The 13,358-nt window shown below is 37.9% G+C and overlaps 2 protein-coding genes across 2 annotated transcripts; one reads left to right on the top strand and one right to left on the bottom strand.

Annotated features, from left to right (window-relative positions):
* Nucleotides 1–909: 909 nt before the first annotated feature.
* LOC121967085 lies at nt 910–1,797 on the bottom strand. Its single transcript, XM_042517474.1, has one exon. It carries the CDS (start codon nt 1,795–1,797, stop codon nt 910–912), a length of 888 nt encoding a protein of 295 aa, XP_042373408.1.
* Nucleotides 1,798–4,016: 2,219 nt separating this feature from the next.
* Nucleotides 4,017–8,291, top strand: LOC122047553 (putative disease resistance protein RGA1). The gene is made up of 3 exons (XM_042608915.1): nt 4,017–4,245; nt 4,405–7,821; nt 8,008–8,291. The coding sequence occupies exons 2-3, from the start codon at nt 4,454–4,456 to the stop codon at nt 8,021–8,023; spliced, it is 3,384 nt and encodes a 1,127-aa protein (XP_042464849.1). The 5' UTR covers nt 4,017–4,245; nt 4,405–4,453; the 3' UTR covers nt 8,024–8,291.
* Nucleotides 8,292–13,358: the final 5,067 nt, after the last annotated feature.

The following is a 13,358-nucleotide window of genomic DNA, read 5'->3' as shown; positions in this document are numbered from 1 at the left end:
TGAGGCTATCCAGTCACTTAGGATGAAGCTGAACTTCCTCCCAAGGAATGAGCTCTTCTGTTGCAGCAAGAGGTTCTTCCTGGATGGCATGAACACCTCCGTCCAGGGTTTTTTGCGCTTTACGGGCCTCCACTCTTACCATATCTATATAGCACTTTCGAGAGACTCGTTGTTCTCCTCTAACTTCTCCTACTTGATTCCCTACAGGAAATTTAATTTTCTGATGAAAAATGGAGACTGCCGCCCGGACTCGTTCAGTGCCAGTCTACCCAGGATGACATTGTAGGATGAGGGCGAGTCTACCAATATGAAAGTAATTCTTCTGGTTCGCATCAGTGGCTCATCACCCAGGGATATAGCCAGCTTAATTTGACCCATGGGCTTCACTTCGTTGCTAGTGAAGCCATACAAGGAAGTGGCCACCGGTTGCAACTCGTTGGCGTCAATCTGCATCCCTTCAAAAGCAGTCTTGAATAAGACATTGACTGACCTTCCAGTGTCCACGAAAACCCTGGCCATGCGACTGTTGGCGATGACTACTTTGATGATTAGGGCGTCATCATGAGGAAGTTCCAATCCCTCTAGATCTTGGGGCCCGAAGCTGATGATGGGGCCCGGCAACCTGCTCCTGGTTGCATCCGACCGCATGAACCTCTAAATGACGCTCATGAGATTTTCGCGCCTTGCCAGAATCTTCGTCGATAGGCCCGCCGGAGATCATTCCTTTCTCTCAGATCGCAGTATTGCTCATGTTCTCTTCCTCCCGAGTTTCTCCTTGCTCCTGACCCCGAGCATGCTGCTGCATACTTGGACCACCCTGTTCCGATCGGGATCTTCCGGCTTGGCTAGCCCAGACACGTTCATCCAACAGATTCTGTACATGAGGAGCCAGCTCAGGTAGTGGCAGACCTAACTCAGCAGCACGTCGAGAGTCCCGAGTGAATTGGAAACAATTATTGGTGGCATGCGTATGTGGTAGGTACAATAACGTGGGCCCCGTGGACCAGGTCTGGGGGCATGGATTGTGGCTACCCGCGAAGCCAACCGGGAATCCTGACCAGGTGGGAAGGGAGGTCGGGCTTCCTGCGCACGAGGAAGAGGTTGGGCTAGCGGTTGAGGTATCCTCTTCTCTAGCTTCATGATAGGCTCTGGAGCTTTGTCTACTTTTCTACATGCGGTCTGCGCCTCCTCCACGTGAATATAACTGGCCGCTCTTTCCAACATTTCATCAAAGTTTCTAACAGGATTGCGGATGAGATCTCTAAAGAACTCCCCTTCCACCAATCCATGCGAGAAGACGCTCATCAATATCTCCGAGGTGGCATATGGGACGTCTTGAGTCACTTGATTAAAGCGCTTAATATAACTCCTTAAAGGCTCAGCAGATCCCTGCTTGAGGGCAAAGAGGCAGTGGTTCATTTTTTTATATTTCTTGCTACTGGCGAAGTGACACAGGAAAGCGATTTTGAAATCTTGAGAACAAGTGATGGACTCGTGAGGCAGTCCATCAAACCATTTCTGTGTCGAGCCCGACAAAGTATTCAGAAATACCTGACACTTGACGACATCACTATATTGATGTAGCAATGCCGCATTCCTGAATTTGCGAAGATGATCCTCAGGGTCCTTACTACCATCATATTCCCCGATAGCAGGGGGTTTGTACCCTTTAGGCAGCTTCTCTTCTAGTACCCTTAGGGAGAAAGACACTTGCTCTTCAGGTTCTATCTTGGGCTCTTCCCTGAGGACAATGGTTTTTCTCTTCTTAGAGTCCTTGGGAGGGGAGATCTCTGCCATATATAGAAGTTTGAGGTTGCTCCTTCTTTAGATTGTAGCACGCAGGGTCCCGCTGATAGAAACCCAGACCGGGCTCCCTGTAGAAGGCCGGGGAAACTCCTCAAGCTGCTTTCTTTTAAATTCTCAATCAGAAATATTTGTTGGATCTTTAGAAACCTCAGGCATCCTATGCGATCGGGAAACGGTGATTTGTTTTGCTGAAGCTGCACGCCTTTTGGCTTCTTTGAATAGCTCATATTCTCTAGCGGTCATGGTCACGTTGATTTTGTTGATCTCTTCCATCTTTACGTTCCAGAACAAGTAAGTGTGTTTCCACAAATGGCGCCAAATTGATCCCGTCCAAAATTTGAGTCAGATGGAGGTCGGATGTGTCATCACTGGCACTGACGGAGGGTGACTGAGGCGCTCTGCTGGCATAGTACATAGAACGAAGGTTTGTGCAGGCTGCTGACAGGGGGTGGTGACGAGGATGACGAAGCGGGAGCTCCCTACGCGCACTCAGACAAGCACACAGAGCGTTAGAGACTAAAAACCAGGGAAAAAGTCCCCGGAGAAAGCCTTCCGACGCTCAAGTTAGATACTTTTTCCCCAGAAGAATAGTAAACGAATAGGAAAAGTAGAAGATGAGTACGAAAAGATGAGTGCGTGTACCTCCGCAGGAGAGAGGACACCCTTTTTTATATGACCATGCGTACTTTGGGCCTCTGCAAGTGTCATGGAATGTCGGATGTCAGACCTTCTCTGGCGGTGAGGGATACTTGGCATCTTCTTATAGGCCGAAGGAAGATTCTGCTATCAGCGAGTCATAGACCGTTAGAATATACCTTGACACACATCAGATATTCTTTGACAAGCGGTTACGATTTTTTGACTCCGTTGTCATTTTTGTTGATCGAGCCTGCATTCCCGACCTGAACATCCGACCGTGCCAACAAGAGAACTCCTGACCTGGATGTCTCTGAGTAGTCTGCCCCATCGTGGCCAATCTGACTTCCTAATTCAGACATCCCAACCGAGCACTCATTCTGCATTACTGATCTGAACATCTTGACCACACCAACATGCTGAATTCCCGACCTGAATATCCTGACCACGTCAACATGCTGAATTCCCGACCTAGGCATCCTGACACTGAGCCACCATTCTGAACTCCTGACCAGAACATCCTGACCAAGCAAACATGTTGAATTTCCGATCTAGGCATCCCGACTAGGTAACCAGTATAAATTCCTGACCTGGGTCTCCCGACCGAGTATTAACTGAGCCGCATCTTTTGGCAATTAGAGCCCTTCTGTGGAGCGACGCGGACTCTCAACCTTAGATTGTCACGTCCTCTTGATTTCTGACTGTCACGCCCCATTGACTTTTGACTGCAACGTCCCTTTGACTTCTGACTGTCACATCCCTTTAACTTCTAACTACAACATCACCTTAACTAGACCTTACCATTATACATCATATCAATGAACATGATATTATGCAAACTCTGCACTATCTTAATCCACTATATTGTCATCGTCTTAGTTCCCTACTACTAGCAATTTAAAGTGAAGATTATTGGTCACAATTTAAAGTGCAGATTATTTTTATATTGAGTTGTATTCTATTTCACCACAGCTGCTTTATTTTAAAGATATATTATTCCACTCTGTGAAGCATAAAGAGTATTTCAGATTTTAAATTACTAAAAATATTTTTATAAAAAAACTGATGACATATGTAAGTAAGAATTCCTTTTAAAAAAAAATAAGTTGAAAAGACTCTACAAATTGTCATGGATGTGGAATTCTTTAATTTTCAATAGTATATGTGTGAACTTAATAAGTATTGTGGCACATTAACTCGTCATATTGTTGTACAAATTAACTATTATTTGTCGGCATCTACAAATAAATAAGCTGAAAAAATGACACTAAGAAGCGAGGTAAAAAAATGAATCAGGGATTGATAAATCTAATGGTCTAGAAACTTCGGCTTATAAAAGTGAGACGGCAGAAAATAATGAAAGAGAGATTAATGAATTTAATGGTCCAAATAGATCTATTTATCTATGTAATTATAATTTAAATAGTCTTAATTAATATTTAATTAGTAAGCTTCCATATAAAAAACATGAAGGGGAGAGAATTTAGTTGAATTGATAGATTGATTTTTGTAATTATATTATATATTATATATTGTATATTATGTATTATATATTTTTAATTAATCCTGGTTGAGTAAGCTTCCACTGAACTGAAACTCGGAAGTCTACAGCTTGACTTTGTCTCCAAACTCACCTTTTGCAATATTTGCTTCCGGAGAGTATTGTGTAGTTTGCAGAAGCATCGCCCAACTTTGCTTTGATCTCCAACTTCCTTTTAGCAAGATTTGCTTCCTGAGAGTATTCTGTAGTTTGCAGAAGCATCGCACACTCAACGATCACCTCTAGATCCACTTTATTTGGAGGTAATCAAATCTCTTAGCTTATACATATATATTACTTTGCTATATATATTAATCCTTATAATTTGCCATCAATCAAATCAATAGTTCGATCTACTACGAGACGTGTGCCGTTGATTACTACGGTCTTTGTTTTGTTTTTGCTGCTCTTTTGGTTTGCAGATCTGAAAGAAGAGCAAGAATCTGCCGCTGCTCTCTGATCTGCAATCAGATGGCGGTGTCACTAACAGTGGTGGGGGGATGGTTCGCGCAGGCCTTCATCCAGACCTTGATCGATAAGGCCAGCGATAAATCCATCCAACTGTTTGCCGAACGCCGGGGTTTCGCGGCGGACATGGATAAACTGCGCATCTCGTTGCTGGAGACTCAAATCATCCTTGACGAGGTGCAGATTAGTCGGAGCAACAACACCAAGTGGAAGAGATTGATGCAGGAACTCAAGGATGCTGCTTATGATGCTGAGGACTTGATAGATGAGTTCCAATACCATGTCCTCAGGCAGAAGGTCAAAGGTGAAGAAGAGAACAAGGCAAGCGGCTCCAGTGGCCTTCCAAACATTTTTTCTGTTGCAAAAGAAAAGTTGTTTGGTTCTTCTCATTCCTTGGAGGAAGATGCCATGAGAGCTAGCGTGGTGGAGATTCAAGGAAGGCTGGAGAGAATTGCTAACAGTATGAAGAGCATCATGAATGTGTTACCATCAAATGATAGAGGGAAGCAACCAGATCAGGTGAAGTTTCAGGCCAGAGAATCATGCTCTTCCCCGGTGACGGACATATTGTTTGGTAGAGACAAAGAACTGAATCAAGTGGTAGACTGGTTGTTGGGGTCAGCTAATCAGGTGGAACCTGCATCGGAATTTGTCACTGATACCTTCTCCGTCTTGCCCATTGTCGGGATAGGAGGGGCTGGAAAGACTACTCTTGCTCAATATGCGCACAAACACAATAGAGTTCAGGTTCATTTTCACCTCAAGATTTGGGTCTGTGTGTCTGACAATTTCACTGTGCAAGGACTCGCTAAATCTGTAATACAGTCAGTAACTCCACAAAAGCAATATGATAGCATGGGGTTAGAACCTCTTCAAAAACTACTCCATGAGCATATTGCGAATAAGAAGTTTCTGCTTGTTCTTGACGACGTGTGGAGCGATAATAAGAGTATCTGGCATAAATTCTGTGCACTACTTAAAGTTGGAGCTCATGGTAGCAAAATCATTGTTACGACTCGAGATATGAAAGTTTCAAAAATGGTTAGCTTGGTGGAACCAATTTTGCTCCATGGTTTAGACGAAGATGCCTTTTGGCAATTGTTCAAGAAATGCTCATTTGGCACACTCGACCCTACAGACTATCCGGAGCTAGAAGACATTGGTAGAAAGATTGCTCGCAAGTTGAAGGGCTCACCATTAGCCGCAAAGACACTCGGCAGTGTTTTGAAATCAGATTTGTGCCAGCAACACTGGGACACCATAATGAAGAGCGACATATGGAAAGTAAAACAAGATGAAGATGACATTATGCCAGCCCTGCATTTAAGTTATCAATATCTTAATGAAAATCTGAAGCAGTGTTTTTCTTTTTGCTCGGTGTTCCCTAAAGACTACGTGTTCGAAGAAGCTGAATTGGTTCGAATGTGGATGGCTGAAGGCTTCATCGAAGATAAAAACACAAAGAGGATGGAAGATGTTGGAAGTGACTATTTTCTTGAGTTTGTTAACAGGTCTTTCTTTCAAGAATTCAAATTTGGTGGATTCGTGATGCATGATCTTATACATGATTTAGCTGAGATGATTTCTGCGGAAGACACATGTAGTATTGAAATAAAAAGACAAACAAATACGCTTTCCATAGTTCGACATCTACGTGTAGAAGGAAAACTGCCATTGGAGTTCTTTGGATACGACAAGTTGCACACCTTGCTGTTGAGAACAAAATCACCTCCCGATAGCATTTTTGAAAAACTAAGAAGCATTCGCGTTCTGGATGTAAGTTGGTGTGACTTGCAGGAGTTATCTGAACATATTAGTAAATTGATTCACCTCCGTTACCTTGATATATCGTGGAATTCTGAAATTAAAATTTTGCCTAACTCATTATGCGACCTTTATAATCTGCAAACGCTGAAGATACAAGGGTGTGATGAACTAAAGTCTGTACCACAAGAATTGAGTAAGTTGGCCAATCTGAGACACATTTATGCAGATCCCAAGTTTTGGAAGATGATAAAGGATGTACGGAAACTAACTAATCTTCAAGAATTGTCAATATTTAGAGTTCAAGAGGACGATGGACTCAAGCTTGGACAACTAAAGGATATGACACAGCTTCATGGAACACTTGGTATTTGCAATCTTGAGAATGTTGTTGATAGCACAGAAGCACAGCAGGCTGAGTTAAAGAACAAAGTCCGCCTAAATAAATTGGTATTGGAATGGAATGATAAGAAGGATGCCAAGTTGGAAGAGGAAGTAATTGAAGGTCTGCAGCCACACGAATCACTTAAAATATTGAAAATTGAAGGGTACAATGGAGGTAGGTCACCTAGTTGGTTGATGCCGAAAGTTCTATCCAATTTGGAAGAACTTGAATTAGCAAATTGCAAGGGATGGGATGACGTTCTGCCATTTATTGGTCAACGTTTGCATCTGATTGAACTTCGCATGACCAACATGCCTGCTTTGAAACGACTGAGTCATGAATTTGAAGGCAAGTGTTTTCCAAAGTTGAAAGTGCTTGAGTTAAGCTATTTTCCGGCATTGAGAGAGTGGTCTTGGACTGAGGGCAAAGATCTATTTCCCTGCATGCGTGAACTTCGCGTCTGCCTTTGTCCCAAACTAAAGAGATTGCCTCCCTTCCCTCCTTCCCTAGAAATATTGAGAATAGAAGACTGTCCCAAGCTCATATTAAATAGCAGAACGGAAGATGATGGGGAAGGTGGCTGCTATCTACCGCCCTCACTCAAGGTATTAGAATTGGACAACTGTGGCGAATATTCAAAACTTTTGCCTGAATGCTTGCCCAACCTTCGTTTAGTTACTCGATTGACCATAAGGCATTGCCCACATAAAACGTCTATTCCTCTGGTTCAATTGGATGTAGAAGATGAACAAGCAGCGAGCTTCTTGTCATCTCTGCGTTATTTATGCGTGGACAACACTGCTCTGCTTAAAATGTTTCCTCTGAGAAACTCACTGCCATTCATCACAGAACTTGAAATTAATTCATGTTCCGAGGAGGTGATATTTGAGGAGGAAATATTGGTGCGAAGCCTCCCTGCTGTTACATCTCTAAGCTTTTGTTTTTGCGATGCACTACAATCTCTGCCGACAGAATTGTTGCATAGCTTTCCTTTCCTAGAAGAATTAAAAATACACAACTGTCCACAGCTCCAATCGCTGCCAGACATAGGACTTTCTCCCTTCCTCAAAACACTTCGTATATGCTACTGTCCACAGATTCCAGCGATACCCGAGGCCGGGCTTCCCCAGTCATTAGAAATTTTCGATTGCTTTGGCAATGTTCATCCAACGCTGAAGGAGCAGTCACAAAAGTTCTACGCAGATAGATATGATATAGGAGAGTAAGTACCCTTGACGCCAGTTATTTTCATGTATAGAGAGCTTTTATTTTGCATTCCTTAGCTTCTATAGTATTTTCTTTGCCATACAATTTTTTTTAGATCTTTGATAATTAGCATTACTTACATTGCTGATCATTCTTTATTTGTCTCTTGTATTGCATGTAATTCGCATGGTTACTCATGAAGGCAAGGTTGGAATTGAAATGAGAACCTGAACGGCTCAATTAATTATCACAACAAGGATCTGGTTCTTCATGGGCATATACTATGCATAAGACAAGCAGTAAAAGCATCTATTGAAGTTTGTTGATAATAATGTTCAAGTGATAGCTTCGCGATATGTTCTTATGGAGATATATGGTGTCTTTAGTTGGGAACAAAATTTACTTTACGTGTCATTGGTGTGCATTTCTTTAATTTTCACAAACTTGCTAAATAAATATTATGACATTAATTTGTCATTTTAACAATTGAATATTCTATAACTATTATTATAGAATTTGTGGCTTTTATATTTAAATGTGGAATTTATTTTCTACTTATACTTAATTTATAACTCCTACACTTTGTGATAGATATTCACTTACTGTTTATAAAAAAAAAATAAAAATAAAGATATTTAAAAAATAATAGCTTCTTTGTAATATTCTTCGTTTCAATATATTGAATATTTTTTTAAATAAGAATTTTGGTTGCATCATAAATTTATATCACACATCATGGCTATCCTTAGGGCACAATTTTTATTGGGACCCCTTATTTTTAATGTATTAAATATATTTTTATATATTTTTTTAAGAGAATGGAAAAAAAATAGGATTCGTGTGATAAAAGATTACATAATCTCATTCTCTAAACATTGAGGTTATTATTTTTAATAAATTAAATATATTTTTATGTATATTTTGTAGAGAATAGAAAAGAATAGGGCACATGTGAGTAAATATTTACATGATTTCAATCTATCAAAGTTTCAGATTTTACAAAGATCTCATTAGGGTTACAATGGATAAAGTCATAAAGAGACATTTTTTTAACAAATTAAATTTATTTTTAATCATGGATGTTATTTTATAAAATTTAATATATTCCTCTTCAATATCTCAATCATAATCTACTCTCGTTACATTTCTCATTCATTGTGATGCTTTCCATACAATGCAAAATAAAAATGTAAGTTTTTTTTTTAAAGTTCCCTCTCTTCCCTTTTTCTAACTCTCCCTCTCTGTGTTTCTCTTGCTCATTGAGATTGGAGAAAAGAAACCACACCTAACACTAACACACTGATTAAGTCGGTGCTACGATACTCCTTGTTGATTAAATTTAAATGTTCATGCATTCATCCATATTATGTCTTATAAAAATGGAAGATTTTATTATTTTTTAGCAATAACGAGTTAGATACCTCTACCATTTCACTTCCTTGATAGACATTAAGTTTAACTTTTATTTACCTATTTTTACAATCATAAATTATTCAATTTTCCCTTTGTATCCATTCTATCATTTACAATTATTCTGGTTTAGGTAATGAAAAATATGGTTTATTTTTTCCTTTGCTCTGTGCCTAAAAAGGCTTCTATTTAGTTATTGATAAATGATAATGACTTGTTTGATCTTATTGTAATTTTTATTTTCTAAGGATTGTATTCGGTTTTGTCATTTATATATTGTTTTTCGTTTATTTGTTTTTTGTGCTTCACCAATGACGATGAGTTGAGCATAGAGTATGATTTTTTTTTTCTATTGTTATCATATTTCATTGTTCTTATTTCCTCAATTTTGTTCCTTTTTATAAGGGTTGTTCTCTCCATCTTTCATTTAAATAATTAGATATACTTCTATCTTTCTTCATTTTTAAACAATTTTAAATACATTTATTTTAAACTAAGTGAATTGTAAACTTATTATCTACTTGAGGTGTATTATTATTTCTATTAATAATATTTTGTTTAATACTGTAAAGCTTATATTTCTTTGAATTAGGTTATCAAAATTTGAATATAAAATTTTAATTAATAATTTTATATTTAAAAAGTGAAAAAAATTAAATTGTATAAAAATAATTTTTAAAATTCATATTTAATTTGTTAAAAAAATTTAAACAATTGTTTTCAATCCAAATCTGAATGAAAAAAGGTAAGGAAATTTTTTTTAAAAACAATATCAAAGACCTAAAAAAAAATTCCACCTAGGACCTCAAATAGGCTTGAGCCGGTCTTGTCACACATATATCTTTAGAGACATGCTAGGTTGGGCGCCCCCAGCTTGTGCGCCTAAAGGGGCGTCCCCATGTGGAAGCGGATGGCCTCCTAGGTGCGCATGTAACATGTTGAGCGCGCATGGAAAGCGCCTAGCATAACAAATCCACATATCTATATATCTCAGTGTAAATAATAGGTCCTTTCTAGGATCTGCATGAAGTTTTGTGCATTGAAATGTTCCTGTAAGTGTGAGATTGATTGCATTAGAAATTTTGGTTTCATATATATATAGTATGAGCTAGTGATAAACTTTTGAGTTGCTCTCATAGAGCTATGGTACAATAGACGGGTACCTAGTTATCATACAGACATTCATAATTCAATTCCTAACTACGGTATAATTATATGGATTTTTTTAAAATTTAATTAATTTTTGAAATTCAAAGATATTTTTGACTTGAGGGTATGAATATAATCAGGAGAGATACACAAATACATTAGAACTAGTTTTATGTCAATCTGAGGTTATTTGATCCATAATTGATTTTATCCAAAATCGACTGATAGATCACATGATCTTGGATTGACATGAAACTAGTTCTTATGTATTCGTCTACTTTTCTTAATTATATTTATGCTCTCAAATATTAATTTGGCTCAATATATTAAGACCAATAATGTTTTGAACACAAATATACAACAACAACAACAACAACAACAACAACCAAACCTTTTCCCACTAGGTGGGGTCGGCTGTATGAATCCTTTTACGCCATTAAGCTCTATCTCCTATTATATAATCATTTATATTTAAATAAATTTTATCTTATTTTATTGTTGCTAACCAAGTCTTTTTTGGTCTTCCTCTTCCTCGTTTGATATGCATATTTATCATAGTTTCACATCGCCTAACTGGAGCATTTATTGGTCGTCTAAGTACATGTCCGTACCATCTTAAACGTGTCTCTCGGAGTTTTCCCTCAATAGATGCAACTCCGACTTTCTCTCTAATGCTCTCATTTCTTATTTTGTCCATCTTCGTATGCCCACACATCCACCTTAACATCCTCATCTCTGCAACTCTCATCTTCTGCTCGTGTGCTCGAGTCATAGCCCAACATTCAGCTCCATATAACATAGCAGGTCTAACTGTGGTTTTATAGAACTTACCTTTAAGTTTAAGAGGTACTTTACAGTCACATAAAACACTCGACGCTCCCCTCCATTTTACCCACCCTGCTTGTATTCTATGTAAGACATCTCTCTCAATCCCTCCATCATTTTGTAAAAATGATCCTAAATATTTAAATCGCTTGGTTCCAGGCAACTCGTCCTCTCCTATCTTAACAATTGTTTCATTACTTCTAATATTGCTAAACTTAAATTCCATATATTCTGTCTTTAATCTACTAAGCTTAAAACCTTTCCCTTCTAGTGTTTCCCTCCAAGATTCTAGCTTAGCATTTACTCCTTCACGTGTCTCATCTACCAAAATAATATCATCTGCAAATAACATGCACCATGGTACTGTGTCTTGAATGTGCGCAGTGAGTTTGTCCATAATTAGTGTAAAAAGATAGGGACTTAGAGCTGATCCTTGATGTAACCCTATCTTTATTGGAAATGTTTCAGTTACTTCGCCTGAAGTCTTTACTGTGGTCGTTACATCCTCATACATATCCTTAATTAGGTCAATATATGTTACGCTAACACCTCTCTTTTCTAAAATTCGCCATATAATTTCTCTTGGGACTCTATCATATGCTTTTTCTAAGTCAATGAATACCATGTGTAGATCTTGTTTTGCTCGTTATACTTTTCAATTAATTGTCTAAGAAGATGTATACCTTCTTTTGTCGACCTTCCAAGCATAAACCCAAATTGATTTTCCATCACCGTGGTCTCCTTCCTTAATCTTGTTTCTATTACTCTTTCCCAAAGTTTCATAGTATGACTCATTAATTTAATACCCTTATAGTTTGCACAATTTTGTACGTCTCCTTATTCTTATATAAGGGAACTAGAGTACTTATCCTCCATTGATCGTATTTTTTCGTTTTCAATATCATGTTAAATAATTTTGTAAGCCATTCAATACCTTGTTTCCCTAAGCACTTCCATACCTCTATCGGAATATCATCTGGTCCAACGACTTTTCCATTGTGCATCTCATTTAAAGTTTGTTTTACTTCTGAAGTTTGAATTCTACGATAAAAATTAAAATTTCGATGCTCATTTGACCTAATTAAATTACCCAAGTTAAGTTGGTCTCCTAAACGTTCATTAAAAAGTTGATGAAAATACCTCTTCTACCGCTCTTTTATTTCTTCATCGCTTACTAATACCCTATTACATTCATCTTTAATACATTTTATTTGGCTAAGATCTCTTGTTTTTCTTTCTCTCACTTTAGCTATTCTATAAATGTCTCTTTCCCCTTCTTTTGTGTCCAATTTTTGATATAACCGTTCAAAAGTTTCATTTTTTGCTTCACTCACCACTTTCTTAGCTTCTTTCTTGGCTATTGTATATTTTTTTAAGTTTTCCTCATTCTTACAAATATATAATTCCTTATAAGCTTTTCGTTTTTCCTTCACTTTCTCTTGTACTTTCTCATTCCACCACCAAGATTCTTTACTTAGCGGTGCATGCCCCTTTGACTCACCGAGGACACTCTTAGCTACTATTTTCAACTTTGATACCATCTTATCCCATGTTGTATTAGAGTCATCGTATATTTCACCTAATGCTTGTACTTCTATCTTCTCCTTAAATATATGTTGCTTCCCATCCTTTAACTTCCACCACTTAATTTTAGGAATTGTATATATTTTCTTTCTATTGATACTATGTTTAAGGCGTATATCCAACACTACTACTCTATGTTGGGTAGTTAAGTTTTCTCCAGGGATGACTTTGCAATCTTTACAAATCTTTCTATCATTCTTCCTAACCATAAGAAAGTCAATTTGCGATTTATTATTCCCACTTTTGAATGTGACTAAGTGTTCTTCTCTTTTCTTAAAAAACGTATTAGCTAATATAAGGTCATATGCTATCGTAAAATCTAATATAGTTTTCCCTTCCTCATTCCTTGTTCCAAACCCATAACTCTCATGTACTCTCTCATATTCCTCATTTTTCACTCCGACATGCCTATTTAGATCACCTCCTATTAAAATCCTTTCATTTGGTGAAATATTTTGTAATATTTCATCTAAATCCTCCCAAAACCTTAATTTGGTAGTTTCATCTAATCCTACTTGTGGTGCATATACGCTAATTATGTTCATAGTTTCTTTCGCCACTATTATCTTAAGGGATATAATTCTA

Source organism: Zingiber officinale, chromosome 1B (assembly GCF_018446385.1).
Source record: "Zingiber officinale cultivar Zhangliang chromosome 1B, Zo_v1.1, whole genome shotgun sequence".
Classification (NCBI taxonomy): Eukaryota; Viridiplantae; Streptophyta; class Magnoliopsida; order Zingiberales; family Zingiberaceae; genus Zingiber; species Zingiber officinale.
Note: the sequence above shows the minus strand (reverse complement) of the source record. Positions and strands in the feature narration are given on the sequence as shown.

Excerpts from the sequence above, each read along its gene's own strand:
- LOC121967085 (XM_042517474.1), bottom strand. The coding sequence starts at position 1,797 with ATGGCAGAGATCTCCCCTCCCAAGGACTCTAAGAAGAGAAAAACCATT.
- LOC122047553 (XM_042608915.1), top strand. The coding sequence starts at position 4,454 with ATGGCGGTGTCACTAACAGTGGTGGGGGGATGGTTCGCGCAGGCCTTC.